A 22,400-nucleotide genomic window follows, 5' to 3' on the forward strand; every position below is an offset into this window, starting at 1 on the left:
TTGCTTTTATTTTTTCATAATGTTTCCTCCATTTCTATTGTATCATTTTAAAATTCCTTTTAAAAATCTTTCAAAACCTATTTTTGTGCTTCTGATCATTTCATGTTAGTTTTGGGGTTGAGTAGCTTTTTTACCATACTATATCTCATTATGAATACGGATCTTTTTTTTTAATTCAGATCTTTTACCAAAAATAATTATCTATGGTCAGATTGTTTTTCATATTTAAAAAATTTTATTTTAGTAGTTTATGTATTTAGTAGGTCTTCAATCATGTTTATATCCTGGGTTGTGCGTAATGATGGTCTATATCTCAGATCCTCCTTACTGCTACTTTCATAATTCTTTTTTTGTGGCTCAACCTCAAGTACTCTTCTTCTCCTCTAAGTTACAGTTAGGACACCCAATTATGCTGTCCATAAAATGTTCTTGTTCTCTGCTGTACTAGCAGAAATGTGCTTCCTCCTTACTCACAGTCACAGTGTGGGATCACTTTTGTTAAGTCTAGCATCCAGAAATGGGGTATGGGAATAAGGATTGTCCTTCAGTCTTCCCCCACTCAGCCTCTGTTGTTTCTTAAGCAAAAATTTGTGAAGTAAAAGTTTATGAGCTGAAAGTTCCTGATGTGAAAAATTTTGAAATTTAGTCTACTTCTGGGATGAAACTGCTCCCATGCCTACCTTTTTTTTTTAATTTAACAAGGCCAACCTGGTGATGTTTGCACTTCATGAGACCAAACTTAAGCCTCTAGAGGTCATATTTTTCCTAGGGTTCTGTCAAATGATCTCAGGGAGGACAGCTACTTTACCCCTTTTACTACCCAACATTCATTTCATGGTAATGTTTTATCTTTTAGTGGAAGAAATTTGGAGAGCCTAGAAATTTTGGCCTATTCTTCCATCTTCCCAGAATGCCCCCTTTTAGTTTTAAAGATCTTTACAGCTGGTACCAACCTATTTTTTTTCAATCTCATTGAATTTTACTTCACAATCCAAAGTGGCCTCTGTTTCTCATTTATTTTATTCTTTCTACCAATTCATGCATTTGCAGTGGCTACCCAAGCTTTGAAAGCATTTTTAATGATTTGACCTCATAAAAATCCCTCTCTTCAAAACATAGTTAATGCCTTACTTTCTATATGAAATTTTTTTGTCTTCTCCAAAAATGTTTATACCTTCCTTCACACTGTACCTTGTATTTAATTTCTTTATATTCATTTTATTAATTCTCTAATGTTTGTTATATATATATATATATATATATATATATATATATATATATATATATGATTGTCTTCTTCGCTTGAATGGAATGTTTATCACACCTACACATAATTTAATGGATATCTTCTCTGACCTTACACTGAATGAATGTTTAATGAATTTCTTTTTTCTTTATAACTTGCCCTCTTTTTCTTACAAATATGTATGTAAGCCTTTCTTTTTCTTAACATACTATTTCATGTTTTAATTATTTATTTGTTTTTTAATTTTTTCATCTACAGGAGAGTGTATCCTTAATACAATATTAAATGGTCATTTTTGGCCCCACAAAGTTCATTATGTGGAAGGTGAGGAAGTAACAGTGGAATGTAACAAAGGCTACAGTCTTCCAAATAATCAAGACAAAATTACCTGCACCAAAAAAGGCTGGTCTACTGAAACAAATTGTAAAAAGATCAGTAAGTAACCCTATGGGATTGGCAGTCTTCACTGTATGTATGTTGTTTTTAAAAAGCAAATCATCGATAGAAGTGACTGCCTTTGTCATGGGCCTCCACAGGAATCATTTGATTTCTTACTTTTTTAGTTTCATCAACTTTCCAAAACTGTTCCACTACTTCGTGTCTTGTTTCCATTCTCTCTGAACAACATTTCAGTTATATTCAATTACCATTATTTCTCCTGCTGCCAAACTAATTTATTAAATATTTGACATGTCTCAAAGAGGGCATAGATTCTTGGGAAGGGAAACAACACGTTACCAGAAAAATTAAATACAAAATATATACAGACAGGTTTCCTATAGAAATTAACCCTTCTCTGAAAGAAGATAGGAATTTCATAAGGCAATGAAGGAACGAGAGTATTCCAGACCTAAGCCACAGCCTAAGCAAAAACAGAGAGAGAAACTGAGTTGTTGAGCACAGGCTAAACAGTAAGAAGGCCAGATTAGATGTCATGTGGGGTGCATGTACAATAATGTGCAATAAGCCTGGAAAGGCATAGTTTAAAAGACCATATAGTCTTCTTTACTTTTTTTTGAGACAAAGAAAGTTTTTTGTATATGTGACTTCATTCAGAATAAGAAAAGGGAGACACTGGGATTACATAGGCTGAATTTTAATCTTTTCATTAAAAAACACTAAGCTATCTGATGAGCTGAGGAAATTCTTTGTTGTTCCATATGTGCAACAAAAATTCTGAATGAACAATTTTTACTTTGTTCCTCCCCCAAGCCTGTAGAAGAAATTATGTATTTCAATTCTTATATTCTTTTTGTACAGGAAGATGGGGTTCTCTTTTCTATCCCTGGCTTTTTATGGTTATCCTTGATGGAGCCGAGGGAACATTCATGGAGAAGGATCACTTCTTCCTTTTCCTGATTTTTCTTTCCACATACAAAGCAACAGTTGCTAGAAGAAATAATTGAAGTGGTAGAAGTAAGGTACATCAGCCTTAATGTTCTCCAGAGATGAAATATATCATAAATCAGGGAATGACAAGAATATTTGCTAGAAGTTTTTTTTTTAATCAATTACCAACATTCAAGTGTTCTACAAACAAGTGATTCTGCAATGACAAATCCCTCAAATAAGCCAAACATCTCTCTCCATTACTCAGTCGCATATAGGAAAAAATAGCTTGACATAAAATACTATTTGCTATTTGCCATTGAATTGGTGATCTTTAAAAGGAGCTCTGAGAAAAAATTTTGTGAATTTTTCTGTAAGGTTGGCTCTCTCCACATTAAATTTAGGTCAATTGACAAGAGTCATAAAGTTGAAGTTAATGTGGGTCAAGAGATCTATTTTCAAAATGTCTACAACTATAGTTTGTTCTTTCCCACAATCGGCCTATATAGGTTATCTTTTAGGACAAAATAATTTCTTGAGTACTGCTATTATTTCTTGGTAGAATAAAGTTACATGCATACTTTTCCTCCCTACACTTAACAGTGTCTTTTGAAATAGCCTAGGGAAATCAGGTGGACAGACATGTCTCCCAAAGAGAATGAAACAGTCAAATCAAAAAGGAAGAGATGTGGTTGAGGGTCAAAAGATGTCGGATAACAATTCACAATTATTTTGTCCACAAGGACACTACAATTACTTATATCAATACTCAATACAAAAAAGATTCAACAAATATGTTGCTATTTTTAGTTCAGAAAGCCATAGAAGATTTGGAGAGAAGTAAAGATAAATTAGAAGAGAAAGTTGAAGAAAAGGAAAGAAAATGGGCAGGAATTGAAAGAACAAAGGAAATGAAAGAATAAGTGAAAAATATCAAGGAAAGGAAAGGAAAGGAAAAACAGACACGTGCATGGAAACTATTGAAGGACAAGATGGAGGAAAATAAAAAATAAAAGGCATAGAAAATTTTTAAAAAGGAAGAAATAGAGAAAAAGAAGAGAAAGAACACAAGGAGAGAAAGGAGATAGAGGAAATATTGAGATATTATGAATTATTACAAATCCATTCTAATAATCATTTAAAAAATTTTTGTGCACCAAACTATCTAAGGTGATAGGATAGGACAAATAAAATAAAAATAAATTCCCCACTAATATATAGTTCACATGCTATTGGAGGACTAGAACATGTAACTATGTTGGTACATGATAATTTGAAGAGAGAGATCAAAGCAAACACTTAAAATGATCAAAGAAGACTTATCTTAGGAGATGGCAGTTGTGCTGAGTCTTGAAAGGCTGAATGTTATTTTAATACCTGTATAAAAAATCAAGAAATATGATATTTCCACAATCCCATTTGGGAAAGCAATTAAAATAAGCATTGTTGAGAAATGAAGAGGCAATCTATCAGGGTATTTAACAAAAATGGAAAATATATATTCAGGATATTACAGAAAGATTTCTTCTAACTTAAACTCTATGATTTAAGTCATCTAATTGGTGATTTGATTTTAGTGACTTAACATTATAAGATAGATCTTAAGAAATAAAATTTTTAAAAATAGAAATATCTAATATTGAAATCCTTTCAAATAGCCCATTGAAACACTTAGAAGATATGATGTCATTAAAAGATAGTCCTTGTTTCACACATTCTCCTTTTCTTAACCACTTTCACATATATAACTGTACTGCAGTGGCTAGCTATCTCAAATCTGAGTCTTGAGAAACATATTTTTCAGAGCTAAATTAGGTGTAGGGAACAGATTCTTTCCCCATGGTGATCCATATTTCTCTAAGTTTAGAATCTACTTTAGATGTCAATTGTAAAGGCATATGTAATTTTAAAAAAGGATTTCAATTATATAGATGTATGGGTGAGTTAAATGAGAGAATAGGTAATGTGGAAGAATTCTGGTTGTTTTAGTGGACTACTACATCATACCCCTATGACTACTCCTTATTGACATCACATCTATGGTTCATGAAAGTTCTGTTCTCTACCTGCTTTTATTTTTTTCATTTATAATATACCACTTGGTGATCTCATTGGCTTCCATGAATTAAATTATCATCTCTATGCAGATGAATCCCAGCTCTATATCTCCAGTGCTAGTATACTTCCTAAGCTCAAGTCCTAAATTATCATGATTTTTGAATATCTTAAATTAGAGATTTCATAGCAATCTCAAACTCATTATGTCAATCACAGAAATAATTATCTTTCCTATCCCTAAACCCTTCCCTTTTCCAAGCTTCCATGGTAGCATCAAGAAAATTCCATTTTCACAATTTGGGGGGCTCAAAACCCAGTTATTATTATCAACAGGTCACTCTCACTAAGCCCATATATTCACTTTCTTGCTACATATTGTCATTTCAACTTTCATAACATATCTCATGTATATTCCTTTTCCCACTTCTCATAGCCAATATCCAAGTTAAGTTCCTAATTACCATTTGATAGACTATTACTTTAGCCTTCTGGTTGGTCACCATGCCTTAAATCTTTCATCACTCCAATCTATCATTTAATCAGCAGAGAAAATGATTTTTTAAAAAAATGTCACTTCCCTTCTCAAGAAACTCCAGTGGCTCCTTAACATGTCTAAGATTAAAGACAAAGTTCTATGCCAGTTAAAGTCCTTCACAAGTGAACCTTGTCCTGCTTTTCAACTTTTCTACTTTTCTTCCATTTTATTTCCTTCTACATACTATAGACATGGAGTTATATTGACCTCTCTTAATGTCTATGCTTTTGTGTTTGCTGTTCTCTCAAGTCTGGAATATTGCCCTCCTTGCTTGCATCTCTTAGTAGTTCTGTCTTCCTTCAAGATCCAGTTCAATTTTTACCTTCTACAGGAAGTCTTTTCTAGTCACCTCAACTTCTAACAATTTCTTCTCTGAGATAATCCATCGCATATTAGATGTTCTTTGTTATTTATGGAATATTCTTCCTTTTAAGAATTGAACTCCTTAAAAATAGGGGCTTTTTTGTCTCTATTGTCATGCTAAAGCACAGTAGTTGGTATATAGGAAATGTTTGTTAAATGACTGAGTGTGAGGCAGGGATATCATATGAAAGAAGGACTAGAATTGTTTTGATTAGAGGACAAGTCTATGTGCAAAGAGGAAGACAAAGGTTATAAGTAACTAACAGTTAATGCTCTTAAAAAGTAGAATGGGATAGCCTCCCAGGTAATAAACTCCAAATAAATGGAAGTCTTCAATAAGAAGCTTGATTGTCAGTCATGGAGAATGTTTTAGAGAGGATGATTATTTCATTATGAGCCAGACTAGATTCCTCTTGTAGTATGTTACAGATATGAAATGTTAATGTCCTGTGATTTGCAAACCACAGTCCGGTAGTCAGCTGCCTCAGGGTATTTAAATTGCAGTGATGGAGAAAAATCCCATTCTGGACTAAATTAACTCTGTCTAGAAATTCTTGTGTTAATAGATTGGTTGTGGGAAATCCTAGCAAATTCATGATTGCCTTAGGACATTAGAGATACCCAAGTCATTCTAGATTCCCCTGAAAAACTGATGAAAATATTATCTGCATCAAAATTCCATAGGAAGATTAGAGCCACCATCCAAAGGATCTTCCCTGGCCATTGACCTTAATAATCTAATAGTATCAATATACTTCCTTAGAGGTTCAGACTATAAGGAGTAGACTATGGCTTCTTGATTCATGATGAGAAAGTTCTCAACAATGGGAGAAGTGACTGTTAACAGGATACCTTATTCAGATCATCAATGAGTGAAGCAGATTGGGTTTTATAAAACTAACTTATTTGGGGGGGGGTAACTATTGTTTTATTTATTGGTTTTGTATTAAGACAGTAAGGAGACTAATGTCAATAATTTGCTTGTAATCCTTCTCTTTCAGAAACATGCTTAGTGAAAAATTATTTCAATAATGGATTTTTTTCTGAATCAAAAATATATTATCCTGTCAATGCAGTAGCAAGATATCAATGTAAAGAAGGATATGCAACAAGAGATGGAAAAAAAGAAGGATTTATCAAATGTGGGCAACGAGGATGGTTAAATCAACCAAGTTGTATCAGTAAGTAATTTAGTGTTTTATTTATTCTATTCCTGAAGGTAGTTAGGGATACATCTACTCTATCTCACCTCTAGGCAAAGAATGGTTTTATTTGATTCTATAAGAGGCAGATATTGTCTGGATGATCCCATTTTAAATGCTTGTAAATTTGAAAGTTACCTCTTCTATTTTTGTATGTACTTATACATGTATATGCACATATTGTCTCCTCAATCAACTATAAACTTCTTGAAAGAGGTTATTTCATTTTAATTTTCATATTCTCAACTCCATCACAAAATCTGTCTTATAGTATGTGTCTAATAAACATGCTACAAATAAAAGCCTAGTTCAGATTAAATTTATTAGAATGACTCCAAAGATTATAATCTTGTATAATATCAGTTTATGACACATTTTTTCAATGTGAAAAATAGATAACAAGGATTTATCTATAATGAAGCCTAAGGAATAAATGGCAGCTCAGATTTTATTGTTTATCTTTAATTTCTTAATTTAACATTTGAATTTTACTTTACATTCTCCCTTTTTGTGATTCATGAGCAAAAATTTCACATATTAATACATAGATTTTTGTATTGCTAAATAAAATTGGAAGAACTCCTAGAAATCATCTAGTTCATTCCCCCTTATTTTATTCAAACAGATAAATTACCTGAGGCCAAAGGATCTTACGTGATTTTATTCAAGATACCAGATAGATAGCTCATAAATTTGGGGTTTGAACTTGAGACCTCAACCTGCAAATATGCTAGTTAATTCTCCTTGATGATCAAGTTTTCACCTAGTAGTAAATTGGGAATTCAATCACTTTAATTCCCAAAGACAATTAATCACATTAATTCAATTTATTAATTTTCATGCATATCAAATGATGCCTTAGTATCCTGAAAGAAGACCATCATTACCACAAAGCTCTTAGGTTTTTACTGGGCATGAGAAGCACAAAAAGATTAATACTTACTGATAAAATTTGTAAAAATGAGATTTCTGTTCCGTGTTTTATGAGCCAAGTTCATAGGATATGAAAAAAATAAGTATTAGTCATGTACTCCCTTTGATTTTAGATTTCTCTTAGAAAAGCTGGCAGTCTATATGAAACATTTTCAAAATTCCATACTTAATTTGGACATAATATTATGAGATAGATAATAGGTGGTTCACAAACCTTTGTCCTCTGGGAAACATGCACTTGGATAAAGTCCTGAAATGGATTCCTAGAAATCCAATTTTCAGGGGGAGAAATGGCAGATATTTGTTTATTGTTTAATGTATAGTACTTTATTTCATTTTTGTTTTAAAAACCCAGCAATGAAGACATGGCTTTTTGTGAGGTATGATTTGCTGAGTTTAAATATATATGAGGCTATATCAGAGATAAAATTCCAACTTCTTTTTTCATTTAGAAATTTGTGAAATTCCACAATTTGAAAATGCCAGATATATGGGAAATAAGACATTTCTGAAGCCTAAGGAAAAATTAGAATATGAATGCATTGATGGATATGAAATCACAAGTGGGAAAACTACAGGTTTCAAAGTATGTGGTACTGATGAGTGGCCTACAGTACTTGAATGCTATGGTAAGTTACTTTTGCTGAGTTAAAACAAAAGTTGGGCAGGAATTCATGGATGAATGAATTTCAATTGTTAATGTTTTCAATGAATAAAAAAGTATTAAGAACTTACTATGTGCTAAGCATTTTGCTAAGGATTGAAAAGTGAAATAACCCAGTCCCCACTATCATGTTATTCCGAAAAAGGGGGGCACCTATGAATGAGGCGTCAGAGGCAGGACAGGTGGTTCTTCAGAATCAAGACAGATAGTGATGCATCATTTTATTTTTGACAAAACCAATAGTTTCAACTATTCAATTATTTGATAATATTTTAGTAGGAAAAAACTTTGTTTTCCAAGTCATATTGCTCTAGGGTAATGAGAGATGCAGTATCTACAGAAGAAATTGTCAAGTCATTTCTACTAGATGGATTTCTGGATAATCACAGTAATTCCAGAATTAATGCTAATAATATAAGCTATTTTTGCAGAATTATTTTGGATAGGATAAAAAGACATTTTTCAGATCAGCCTAAAGAGCTAGCGTATAAGAATGCTTTGGTGAGCAATGCAAGCATTCAGATGAGTTGATGAATAATATTTGAATATTAAAAACATTTTACAAATGTTTACTAGTCACTCCCTAAATAAATTCAGACATTAATGCTCATTATCAAAATGTCCTTCAAGTTCTGGCTCTTTTATGTGGGTACCAATACCACTGGGGACTTCTCTAGACTCCTTGTTGAAGTTCTTCCTGAAGTTGCTTCATCTCCAAACTATTGTGGGTTTGGCAGTCTTTGTAGCTACCAGCCCCTTTAGGTTCAGTGTGTTTACTTCATCTTTTCTAATTAAATTGTCATTATTTTTTCCTTTAAATCATTAAACTATTATATTTTATATTAGAAATTGCTGGTCATTCATATTTTAATGACTGAAGCATTATTATTTTGTCATACATATACCTTAAATGTGTGATTTAATATGTGTTTCACTTAATGGTTTGTCATGTCTTCAGAATGTCACAAAATATTTTTCCCATGGGAAATCATGTCAAATTTTATGATATAAATCAATGGTTTAGATTATGTCTGAATATAATTTAAAATATGAGGTTTCATAAAATAAATAACATTCAAGAACCATATCTTTGAGTATTATACAATATATAGATTAAATCAGAGATTGTATGTATGTATAAACATACTTGCACAATGTGTATATGCATTGTATGTTGTTTTATCAATAATTAAAAAAGGACTATATACATTGTACAATAATGTACAGTAATGTTCTGATTTTAGATTATCAATTAATGGCTACATGATGTTTTAATTTAGTCAGTCTAATTAGAGAGTTGAACTATATGATCTCTACAAAAACATATTTTTTTTCTATTGAACAAACTTATAATATTATAATTTAAATAATTATCCAAGATTTCATTTTCTAGGTTGTTTTCCCCACTTGTTTTTTCCAATACTGAAATTAAATTCCAACTTAGTCATTTAATTCCAACCCACTCACAAAAAATTATCTTTATGTTACTTTTGTTTTCTATGCATCCTCTTTCTATACCTCTCCACTGCCATTAGCTTATTTAATCTAATATATTTGAGTAAAAGAGACCTTTATTTCATTAATATTTACCAGATAAACACTAAGTAAAATTGCATATTTAGCTAGTTAGATTATTGGCTTAAAATGTTTTAGATCATAATATATTATTTGTTAATGGACTTTTTAAAAAATTAAAACACTATTTATTTTGTTTTTATTTTTAGAAAAAGCATGTCAGCTTCCTCTTCTACAAGAAAATTTAAATCCTGATCTCAGGGAAGAGAAATATAAAGTTGGAGATGTAGTGACATTTCGATGTTCCAATGGATTTAAACTAGTTGGATCACTTTCAGTGCAGTGTTACCACTTTGGATGGTCCCCTGGAGTTCCTACATGTAAACGTAAACATTTCTTCTCAAATTGCTGATAGTAATCATAGAATTTCTGAACATAATTCTTATACAAGTTTATATCTTTGCTGTAGGTTTCCTATAAAATATTTTAAATTAGTAGGTAATCATTCATATCTGCTTTAGCTTACCAAAAAGACAAATTAAAGTATTAGGAGTGATATTCACATTCTTGATTAAGAAGATGTTTCATTTCAACATTTGAATTTTATTATATGTAAAGAAAAATTCACTCCAAATTGCTCAGTGGGATGTTAGGAAGTTTTTCCTATCTATATTGAGTATGTAAGCTGTGTGTGTGTGTGTGTGTGTGTGTGTGTGTGTGTGTGTGTGTTTTAATGTTCTATATGGTCTAGAGGAAATAAAAGGAAATATAGTCAGTTAATGATTTTCTCTAAATTTATTCATGAGTATGTGGGTAAGAGTGCAGGAAGTCCATGGTGGGAGTAATCCAGGGTTGTGGTGTACTGAGTTATGAGCACCAGTTGGACAAGGAACCAAAAAAGTCCACAAGTATGTCAATTTAATCAATATTAGAATTGTCTCTGTGATAGCCAAGTACATAGGTTCTTTTGGATCAGATATTCTTCCTGTTCAGCTGGGGATAACAGGAGTAGAAAAGAATTCAGTCAATGAATTTTAGCATAACACAGCACAGATTAGTGTAACACAGGATTTATGTATAGTGTTTTCTCAACTGGTAGAGCAGAGGACTCCGCACTAATCAGGAATTGGCTCATTGCTTTGTCAGTGTCTGGATAGACTTGTTGGTAATTTATTTTCAAGTTAACTGTACCAGATTCCCCAGACCTAAGGATAGGTATGATAGCAATTGCTGTCCTACTTGTATATTGTTTTGGGCTTCCCATGTGGTGCACAGCAAGTTGATCAGAAAGTCTATTTGTCCAGGTCATAACTAACTATAAAGATAACTGTGCATAGGGTGGTGGCAAGAAACTACTAAAGGAAAGAATCACTAAAGTAAATTGTAATGGAAGGGTTTGATAAAAATTTCTTATGCTGCTCATGCAGTATATAAAGATGTAAGGCTAGGTAACATTAAAAGCAGATGTATTCAGAGTGGTTTAAATGGCTAAATGCAAAAAGTGTAATAGAGTTAGTTAGCCATCATCCTGGATGGAGGGCACCACCAAAGTCCCTAGGGAATTGTGCTTTACTATTTGCTGTTTAACAGTTTTGTTATTGACTTGGATGAAGGCCTGGATATCATGTTCATAAAATTTTCAGAGAACATCAAACTGGGCAGTGTTGGTAGGTAAAAGACTGGATGACAGAATCAAGTATAGTTCAGTACAAAAAGGACTAGATCCCCAGAGGTCCCAAGTTTGAATCCTAGCTTCACTGTTTACTGCTTGTATAACATTAAGCAAATCCTTTAAGTTCTCTGATCTCCAAATGTAAAATGAGAGAATTAAATTCAATGACCTCTGAGATGTCTTCTAAGTTTAAATCAATAATCCAGTGATGTATACAATTATAAAAAGACTTACATTGCCTTTCTATTATAGAGAGAGTAAAATGTTGTCAGCAGCCACCTGAACTTGTGAATGGGACACCTAAGGACTCAAACCAAAAGATATACTGTCATAAAGATGTAGTAGAGTATAATTGTGATCTTGGATTTGAAATGAGAGGACCAAAGAAAATACAATGCAATGATGGACAGTGGACAACCTTACCCACTTGTGTTGGTAATGCATTGTAAACTGCATTTGTATAACTATTTTGTCCAGGTGTGAACATATATACATGTATGTATAGGAAAAGTAATTTTATTTTTGAAAATAATTTAATCATATTTATGTCTAATTTATGTAGAGGAAAGAAGAAGATGTGCTGAAGTACCCGAACTCATCCATGGTCATGTTCAGACTATTAATCTGTCAAATACCCATGGGGCTTCAGTGGAATATGGCTGTGAAAATAATTTTACAATGGTTGGAAGCAAGACAATTACATGTAGTCATGGAAATTGGACACAACTCCCTACATGCATTGGTAAATGATCAGAACTTTGATATTGTCCACAACTTTTTAGTCAGAAAATATTTATATTTCTTTGTAATTTAAAAATTATATTTGAAATAATATTAAGGTAATGTCTTAATAATTAATATGCTGATTATTATTAATTAATGACACATTAATTAGAAAATTCAAAATTAGTGTGGCATAATAAGTACATATATGCTTCTGAATTTGATAAGTATATATTATTCCCAAAGCCTTTTTGTATTGTAAAGTTTCCCTTTATAAAGAAGTATAAACCTAATTTTTTTTTTTTGCAATTATTTATCTCATGTAAATCCTATTCCTTTATTTGGCAAGGTTTCATGTTATGAAATATTTCTTAAAATTAAAACATTAATCAAACTTTTTACTTAATGTGCGGTGACATAACAAGTGTTTCATAACCACACTTATATAAAATTCATTTCAAAGGTATCTTATCTGTTGAACCATGTAGTAGTCTTCAAAATAAGAAGTAAACTTTAGAAAAGAACTCCTTAAACTTTTGCTCTCTTGCCGAAAATTATTCTGAAGTTTAAGTGGCCGTAGGAAACTGTCATCTTCCTATGTAAATTTTCTTTCTTTATGCAGTTCCCAAAATTGTCAACAATACGACTCCATGTTTTCTTCAAAAGCATTGAAAAAAAAAAAGAATTGGGATTGTTGGTGGGCAAAATAACAATGTAGGTTAGCATCTTTACTTCTTACATATCCTAGCTGTTGTGAAAATGGACTTAAACAATACAGTGTTCCACTTGAGAGAGTAAAAATAGAAAAATGTGATTACAGAAAAAAAACAAAAACTTTACCCTTCTTGGGCTACCCCTGCTGCCCTCATCCATGCAAAACCCTTTCCAATTGAACTTACATTAGTTGGTCTAAATTATACAGTTTGGAACATAGAATCTACAAAACTTGAGTCTGAATCTTACTCCAGATACTTATTAACTCTGTTATCTTGATCAAAGCTGTTCTCTTTTCTATATTACAACTATAAAATAGGGATAATAAAAGCACCTTTCAGGATTGTTTTGACAATCATATGAGATATGTAAAGTTCTTTGTAAACTTTTAAAGTGTTGAATAAAAGCTAGCTATTATTATAATTTTCTGCCTGATACTATCACAAAAGGGTGGAAAAACAGAACTTATTTTCTTTTGGGGGAGGCAGTAACTTGCCTATGATCACACTACTAATAAGTGTCATATATCTGACATCAAATTCGAACTCAAGTCCTCTTGACTGAAAATCAGTGCACTATTACACTGTACCACATAGCTACCCCTAGAATTTTTTTTCTAAAGGGTAAATAAATCTTGAATTCCTGAGGTTTTTTCCTCATTTATTTTATCCAATGAGAACCCTTTCTTTCTCTCCCTATATTAGTACAAACAACCAGTTGAAGTCCACAACTCATCTTTACAATACTTTTCACAATCCATATTGTAAAAAAATTTCACAATATGAAATATAAAGAGCCATGTCAATTATAGGTGGCACCATGTACCCCTTCCTTGTTTAAAAAATACATTAATTCTTAACATTTTTCCTTTTTAAATTTTGAGTTCCAAATTTTCTCCCTCCCTGCCACACATTAAGACATTACAATATAATTAAGACAAACATTATAGACAAACAATATAATATCATTTAAACATGTGAAATCATATAAATCATATTTCCATATTAACCATATCATAAAACAACCCCCCCCCAAATAAAGTGAGACAATTATATATCAATTTAAACTTAGAGTTCATCAGTTCTTTCTCTGGAAGTAGTTAATATTTTTTCATCATAAGTGCTTTAATTGTCTTGGGTCATTGTATTGATGAAAGCCAAGAATTTCAGAGTGGATCATTACAACATTGTGGTTACTGTGCACAATGATATCCCAGTTCTTCTTACTTAACTTTATATCCATTCATATAGGTCTTGCCACATTTTTTTTTCTGAAACCCCGTGTTATTTCTTATAGCATTATATTAATTTATCAAAATCACATGATACAACTTATGGAGTTATATTGATGAGCATTATCTCAATTTCTTTTTTTTTGACACCTCATAATGAGCTGCCGTAAATGTTTTTTATATCTAGCTTCTTTCCCTTTTCCTAGTAATATATCTGGCTCAAAGAGTACACCCTATTTTATAAAACTATGAGAATATTCCAGACCATTCTCTATCAATTTGCTACTCTATCAACAATTCATTAATGTACCTATTTTCCCTCATCCCCTCTAGCATTTCTCATTTCTTACAGGTGTGATGTACCACAGAGTTATTTTAATTTGCCTTCTCTAATTTATAGTGATTTAAGCTTTTTATGTGAATATAGATGGCTTCAATTTCTTCTTCTGAAACCTGCCTGTTTATATCCTTTGACAATTTATCAATTTGGGAATGGCTCTTATTTTTATATGTATATATAAATTTGACTGTTTTGTATATGAGAAATGAGGCCTTTGTTATAGAAAATGGCTGTAAAATTTTTTGATATTATTTTATTATTTACAGTACCTTTTAGGAAAATGTAGTTTCCCGATTATCTCTTTTAGAGGTCATGATTATTTTTTTTTACTTCAACTGACCCAAATAGATAATGCTTCACCCTTTATTTTAACTTTATTTGTGTATGTTTCTCTTTCAATGTATCTCTTGTAAACAACAAATTCTTGGATTCTGGTTTCTAATCAGTTCTGTTATAAGATTTCATTTTATGGATTATCTTACCCTATCTGCATTCATAGATATGATTACTAATTATGTATTCCCCTTCATCTGATTTTCTTTTATTTATCCTTATCCTTTTTATCCTTTCCTTCTTCAAAAGCCTGTTTTGCTTCTATTGCTTCTCTTAATCTACCCTCCCCTTTATCACCATCCTATCTTTTTTATTCCCTTCCCCTCCTATTTCCTTTTTAGATAACATAGACTTCTTTACCTAAGTGTGTGTGTGTGTGTGTGTGTGTGTGTTCCTTCTTCCTTCTTTGAAGGAATTCCAGTAAGAGGAAGGTTTAAGCATTGCCCAATCCCCTTTCATTTTTCCTTCCATTCTGAAAGCTCTTAGTTATGCTCCTTTTTTATAAAATAAAAATTTTCCCATTCCTTCTCTCCCTTCCTCGTCTCTTCAGTGGATTCCTGTTTGTTTTCCCATTTTTTAAAACATATTTTAGATCATCCCAACAGAGTTGATTTGCTATACCCCTATCTATTGATTAAATCATGCCTTCTGTCTATATATTCTTCTAAGTGCCCTAATAATGATAAAATTTTTAGGAGTTGCATATAACATAGAGAAATACAAACAGTTTAAATTTATTAAATTCATCATGTTTACCTTTTTTTATATTCAGCTTTTTATGTTTCTTCTGAGTATTTTGTTTGAATGTCAAGTTTTCTATTTAGTTCTGTTTTTTTCTTGCTCAGAAGTCTTCTATTTCATTAAAAACTGTTTTTTCCGCTAAAAAATATACTTAGTTTTTCTGGATAAGTGATTTTGGTTGTAATCCTAGCTCCTTTGTCTTTCAATATTTCATATGTTAAGCTCTCCATTTGCATGATCCTGACTATTTTTCCATAATATTTTCCTTTTGGCTGCTTGCAATATTTTCTTCTTCACCTAGCAGATCTGAAATTTGAATATAATATTCTTGGGAATTTTCATATTGAGATCTTTTTCAGGCAATAATTGATGGATTCCTTTTAATTTCTTTTTTACCTTCTGTTTCTAGGATACCAGGGGAGTTTTCTTTTATATTTTCTTGAAATGTTATGTAGAGAGTCTTTTTTCATTATGACTTTCAGGTTGTCCATTAATTCCTAAATTATCTCTTCTCAATCTGTTTTCCAAATCATTGGTTCTACCAATTAGATATTTCACGTTTTCTTCTTTTTTTTTAATTAAAAAATTATTAAGATTTTTTATTTTCAAGACATATGAATAAATAATTTTCAACATTCATCCTTGCATCACTTTGTGTTCCAAATTTTTTCCCTCCATTCCCCCAACCCCTTCCCCTTGATGGCAAGGAATTCAATATATGTTAATTATACATTTTCTATTTTTGTTTTCATTTGGACTTTGATTTTTTTTGGTTTGTTTTTTAATGTCTTGTGGAGTTATGAGTTTCTACATATACAATTCTATTTTTTAAGAAATTATTTTCTCCAGTAAACTACTGTACCTTTCCCCCTATCCATTTCATGTATTCTACAATTAAATTTTCTTTGATGAATTTTTGTCTTTTTTTTTATCACTAGGCCAAATCTCCTTTTTAAGTCGCTATTATTTTTAAGTTTTATTTGTATATCTAAAACTAAAGACAAAACTTAAAAACAACAGAAAAAAAAATAAAGCATAGTTACATGTTTTGTGGAACACCAGGGGTGTGGGGGGGTGGGGAGGAGGTTCAAAATATGTAATAATAAATTGCCTTTTCAGAAAAGTATATGTAATAATAAAAGACATTATATTCATGACTGTTCATCTTTGCTTCCTTATAGGTTATTCTTCTATTCCATATTTTTTTTACTTTATTTTTCCCCTTTTCATAGCCCCCCCATTTCCCTGAAGATGTATATTCATACCTACATCTTTACATATATCTCTATAAACACATACCTACACCTATATTCATACACATACACACATATATACAGACATACATACACACACATACATGCATTCACATTAACATATCCATATACATGTATCTAAAATAATATTAACATTATTAATTTTGTTAATTACTGGCATATAAAGTAGATTTCTCTCTTAAGTTATTAGTTTCTTTGGTATATTTTTGTTGCATCTTTCACAAAGTTTATTCTCTTTTCATGCTATCACTCATTTATTTGTCCAATTTTTCCTCTACCACTATTATCTCTTCAAGGAATTATTGATGGTTTGAGCTCCAATTAGCATTATTCTTTGACATCTTCATTGTACCTGTTTTCACATTTTTGTTTTCTTAACTTGTATCTTGATCTCTTTTACCACAGCTTTTTTTTTTTTTTATGATTAAGTTCTCTATTTTGGTTTGTTTGCTGACTTCCTCAAACTATTTCTTCAGTTTGAACTTTATTAAAGTTGACCTCTATTTCATCCTGGAGCTTCAGGTATCTCTAAGATTTTAGTGCTTCCAAGGTGGTGTTACCTTGTGTGTTTTTTTCCCCATAAAACGACCTCTTGATTTTATTTATTAGTTCAATAGTTTTTTTTTTCCTTTCAGTTTTATTAATCTCTCCTTTGTCACAATTTCTAATTTGGCATTTAATTGGAAATTAAAATTTTTTTTCTATCTTTTAGTTGCCTGATTCTTCTGTTTTATTCATGTAAGCAATAAGAGATATAAAATTTTCCCTGAGAACTGCTTTGGCTGCATCTCATAAGTTTTGATATGTTGTCTTATACCACCATTTTCTTGTATGAAATTGTTGATTGTTTTATGATTTGTTACTTGAACTAATTTTTTTGCATTAGATTGTTTAATTTCCAATTAGTGTTTAGTTTTTTTTTCTGACTCTTTATTAAGTGTAATTTTTTATTACATTGAGATCTAAAAAGGATGCATTTACTAGTCTGCCTTTCTGCATTTGAATGTAAGGCTTTTATGCCCTAATACATGGTCAGTTTTGTGTAAGTTCCACACATTACTGAAAAAAGGTATATTCCTTTCTATTCTCATTCATTTTTCTCAGTACTCTATTATATCTAAGTTTTCTAAGAGTCTAGTCAGGTGGTGGTATTTTGGGAGAGGTTGTGGTCACTGCTCTCTTGATCTATAGTCTCATCTATACCTAAGAATGGCCACTGCTGTCCTATACCTGCAATTATTAGTGCACTTGGTACTGGTCCTATGACCAGATTGTCTTCTTTCCTGAAGCCACAAATGCTAATACTCCTCTTGAAACAGGAAGAATTACCAGTTGGAAACTTTCCTTGCCTACCTGGAACTGTTCTTATGGCAATAGAGTTTTTAATCAATACAAGTTGCACCAGGGCTAGCAAAGATCCCTGTAATCTTTCTGACTAGTCACCTGACCTTTTTTACTTCCTTTAGACTGAGAGTTCCCAAAGATCCCATTCAAGCCACTTAGTTACCTTAAGCTTAGATAAATATCTCTCTTTAATCTTTTATTGACTCTAACACTCTAAAACTTATTTTGGAAGTTGGAACATCATGTTGGGATAGTTCAATGGGGTCCTGGTCTGTTCATAATGGCTATGTATGTATCTTATCATAAATTTGGAGGTATACAGGAGCCAAGTGGCCTTATACCTCATATCTCTCATTTTATATGTAGTGGGAAGAAGAGAAATCAGTTGATTTTGCCCTGGATAAGTTAATATAAATAACTGAAATTAAGACCAGAGTATAAAGGAAGAAAGGGTTATTAGCAATATCAAAGGCTGAAAAGATATCTAGAAGAATGAGGATTGAGAAAATATAATTTGTAATCTTGAAGAGAGCAGTTTAGTGCAATGATGAATTTGGAAAATTATGAGGGGCTTAAAGAGTGAGAGGAGGGAAAGTGGAGGTCATTATTGTAAATCTTTTTTTTTTTTTTCCCCAAGGAGTTAGCAACAAAATGGAGAATAAAAGTATGATGATAATTATTGGGGATGGAAGGATCAAATAAAAGTTTTTTGAGTATTGGAGGAATATGGACGTGTTGGTAGGCAATAGAGAAGAATCTAGGAAAACATAAGAAATTAAAAATAAATGGTGGTAAAGCGATGACAGAGGAGATAATCTATTTGAGGGATGGTATGGAATGAAATCATGTATATAGATGGAGATAATGTTGGCCAACAATAGAGGCACATTTTCATTTGAGACAGAGGTAAAGGAGAAGTTATGAGAAGAAGTCATATGAACAAAACAAGATGGAGGGAAAAGGGAGAAGAAGGATCTTGTGGCAAAAAGCCTCAATATATCCTGTAAAATATAAAGCAAGTTATCAATGTTCTTTAAAAAATTTCAATTGAACCATCACCCCTAGTTCTATATTTCTTCTCCTCCTGCTTCTTTAAATTTCTTCAGAAGACCATTTATTAAAAATGGCCTCCATTTCTCTTTGTCTCAACTTTGCATTTGCATTAAATGCTCTGTGATCTAGCTTAACTGAAACTGACTTCTCTAAAGTTATTAAAGATCTCTTAATGACAAAACCTAAGACCTTTTTCAGTCCCCATTTTTCTTGACCTCTTCAGAATGTGACATTGTTGATTGCCTCCTGAATATTTTCTCTTTTCCTGACTTTTCATGAAATCACTCTCTCTTATTTTCCTTACTATGTATCTGATCACTTCAATGTCTACTTGAACATTATATATGTTCATATATACGCTAATCATGAGTTCCTCTCAGGTTCTCTCATGATCCTTAGAATAATTACTGGTCTCATCACTTACCATAGGTTCAATTTGCATCTATGCAAATAATTCTCATATTTGCCTATCCAGTCCATACTGTCTCCTAAGATCCAATTCTCCATTACCTTCAACTGGATGTCTTATAGGTATCTCAAACTCAGTATATCCAAAATAGAAGTCACTGCCTTTCCTCACAAACCTCTCCTCTTACTTTCTCATTATTGTTGAGAGTATCAACAACTTGCCAGACACCCAAACTTATTACTCATCTCATTAATCCACCTACCCAGTCTATTCTGGAAGCGTCTAGTTTCTATGTTTATCAGATTTTTCTTCAAAGTGACCTACTTTCTACTCAAAATTTAATCAGTTTAGGTTATAATTCCTTTTTGCCTTGACTATTCCTTTAAACTATTTTATTAAAAATTTTAAGTCCTCTTAATTTTGTTTAACAGGGTTTAATCTGTTCTATGAGTTTTCAGAAATTTTATTTTCATGTATATTTTGAGTTCTTAATTTGCTGTTTTCTAATTTTCAGTTGCATACCTAATTTGTTTCTCTTTTTCTTCTTTTTTTTATTATAGCTTTTTGTTGACAAAACATATGTATGGGTAATTTTTCAACATTGACGCTTGCAAAAACTTCTGTTCCAACTTTTTCCCTCCTTCCCTCCCCCCATCCCCTAGATGGCAGGTAGTCCCATACGTGTTAAATGTGTTAAAGTATATGTTAAATACAATATATGTATACATATTTATACAGTTGTCTTGCTACACAAAGAACAATCAGATTTAGAAAGAAGGTAAGAAATAACCTGGGAGGAAAAACAAAAATGCAAGCTAATAATCACAGAAAGACTGTAAATGATATGTTGTGGTACACACTCCTTTCCCAGTGTTCTTTCACTGGGTGTAGCTAATTCTGTTCATTACTGATCAGTTGGAACTGATTTGGATCCTCTCATTATTGAAGATAGCCACTTCCATCTGAATTGATCATCATCTAGTATTGTTAAAGTATATAATGATCTCCTGGTTCTGCTCATTTCACTTTGTATCAGTTCATGTAAATCTCTCTAAGCCTCTCTGTATTCATTCTGCTGGTCATTCTTACAAAGCAATAATATTCTATAACATTCATATACCACAATTTATTCAGTCATTCTCCAATTGATGGGCATCCATTCAATTTCCAGTTTCTAGTCACTGCCAAAAGGCCTGCCACAAACATTTTTGCACATGTGGATCCCTTTCCCTTCTTTAAGATCTATTTGGGATATAAGCCCAGTAGTAATACTGCTGGATCAAAGGGTATGCATAGTTTGATAACTTTTTGAGCATAGTTCCAAATTGCTCTCCAGAATGGTTGGATCATTTCACAACTCCATCAACAATGCATCAGTGTCCCAGTTTTCCTACATCCCTTCCAACATTTGTCATTATCTTTTCCTGTCATCTTAGCCAATCTGGGAAGTATGAAGTGGTGTCTCAGAGTTGTCTTAATTTGCATTTCTCTGATCAATAATGATTTGGAACAAATAATCATTTGAAAATTGTCTGTTCATATCCTTTGACCATTTATCAATTGGAGAATGGCTTGATTTCTTATAAATTTGAGTCAATTCTCTCTATATATTTTGGAAATAAGGCCTTTATCCAAATCTTTAATTGTAAAGATGTTTTCCCAGTTTTCCCTTCTAATCTTGTCTGCATTAAACAGACAATTGTTTGTTTTGTACAAAGGTTTTGTTTGTATAAAAGTTTTTTAACTTGATATAATCAAAATTTTCTATTTTGTGATCAATAATGATCTCTAGTTTTTCTTTGGTCACAAATTCCTTCCTCCTCCACAGATCTGAAAGGTAAACTATCCTATGTTTTTTTAAAATTTATTTATAATCTCATTCTTTAGGCCTAGATCATGAACCAATTTTGATCTTATCTTGGTGTACAGTGTTAAGTGTGGGTCAATGCCTAGTTTTTACCATACTAATTTCCAATTTTTCTAGCAGTGTCAATGAATTCTTATCCTGAAAGTTGGGGGGTTTGCCATACTGATCCCAAAAGTTGGGGTCTTTGGGTTTGTCAAACATTAGATTGCTATAGTTATTGACTATTTTGTCCTATGAACCTAACCTATTCCACTGATCAACTAGTCTATTTCTTAGCCAATACCAAATGGTTTTGGTATTTATAATATGGTATTATAATTTATATATATTTTAATATATTATTTATATTATATATAATATATATATATATATATATATATTATAGTTGGTTTATAGTGGTTTATAATATAGTATTATATAAGGTACAGCTAGGTCACCTTCATTTGATTTTTTTTTCCATTGGTTCCCTTAAAATTCTTGACCTTTTGTTCTTCCGGATGAATTTTGTTGTTATTTTTTCTAGGTCATTCCAGGTCTAGCACTAAATAAATACTGTCATCTTTATTATATTCGCTTGACCTATCCAAGAGCACTTAATATTTTTCCACTTGTTAAAGTTAGCACAAACTTTATTTGTGTGGAAAGTGTTTTGTATTTTCGCTCGTAGAGTTCCTGACTTTCCCTTGGCAGATAAATTCCCAAACATTTTGTATTATGGGCAGTTATTTTAAATGGAATTTCTCTTTGTATGGCTTCCTGTTGGATTTTGATGGATAAAGTGGATTAGTGATGTATAAAAATGCTGATGATTTATGTGGATTTATTTTGTATCCTGCAACTTTGCTAAAGTTGTG

General features: G+C 31.8%; 1 protein-coding gene across 1 annotated transcript in view; it reads left to right on the top strand.

The window, feature by feature from the left end:
* Positions 1–22,400, top strand: part of LOC100914654 (complement factor H) — a 117,803-nt gene that overhangs the window by 66,943 nt on the left and 28,460 nt on the right. Inside the window, exons 9-14 of the mRNA XM_031937082.1 lie at positions 1,505–1,681; positions 6,533–6,712; positions 8,119–8,295; positions 10,055–10,231; positions 11,770–11,952; positions 12,080–12,259. Of these exons, the coding sequence (XP_031792942.1) occupies positions 1,505–1,681; positions 6,533–6,712; positions 8,119–8,295; positions 10,055–10,231; positions 11,770–11,952; positions 12,080–12,259 (1,074 nt within the window). The remainder of the gene's footprint in view (positions 1–1,504; positions 1,682–6,532; positions 6,713–8,118; positions 8,296–10,054; positions 10,232–11,769; positions 11,953–12,079; positions 12,260–22,400) is intronic.

This window comes from Sarcophilus harrisii, chromosome 4 (genome assembly GCF_902635505.1).
Source record: "Sarcophilus harrisii chromosome 4, mSarHar1.11, whole genome shotgun sequence".
Classification (NCBI taxonomy): domain Eukaryota; kingdom Metazoa; phylum Chordata; class Mammalia; order Dasyuromorphia; family Dasyuridae; genus Sarcophilus; species Sarcophilus harrisii.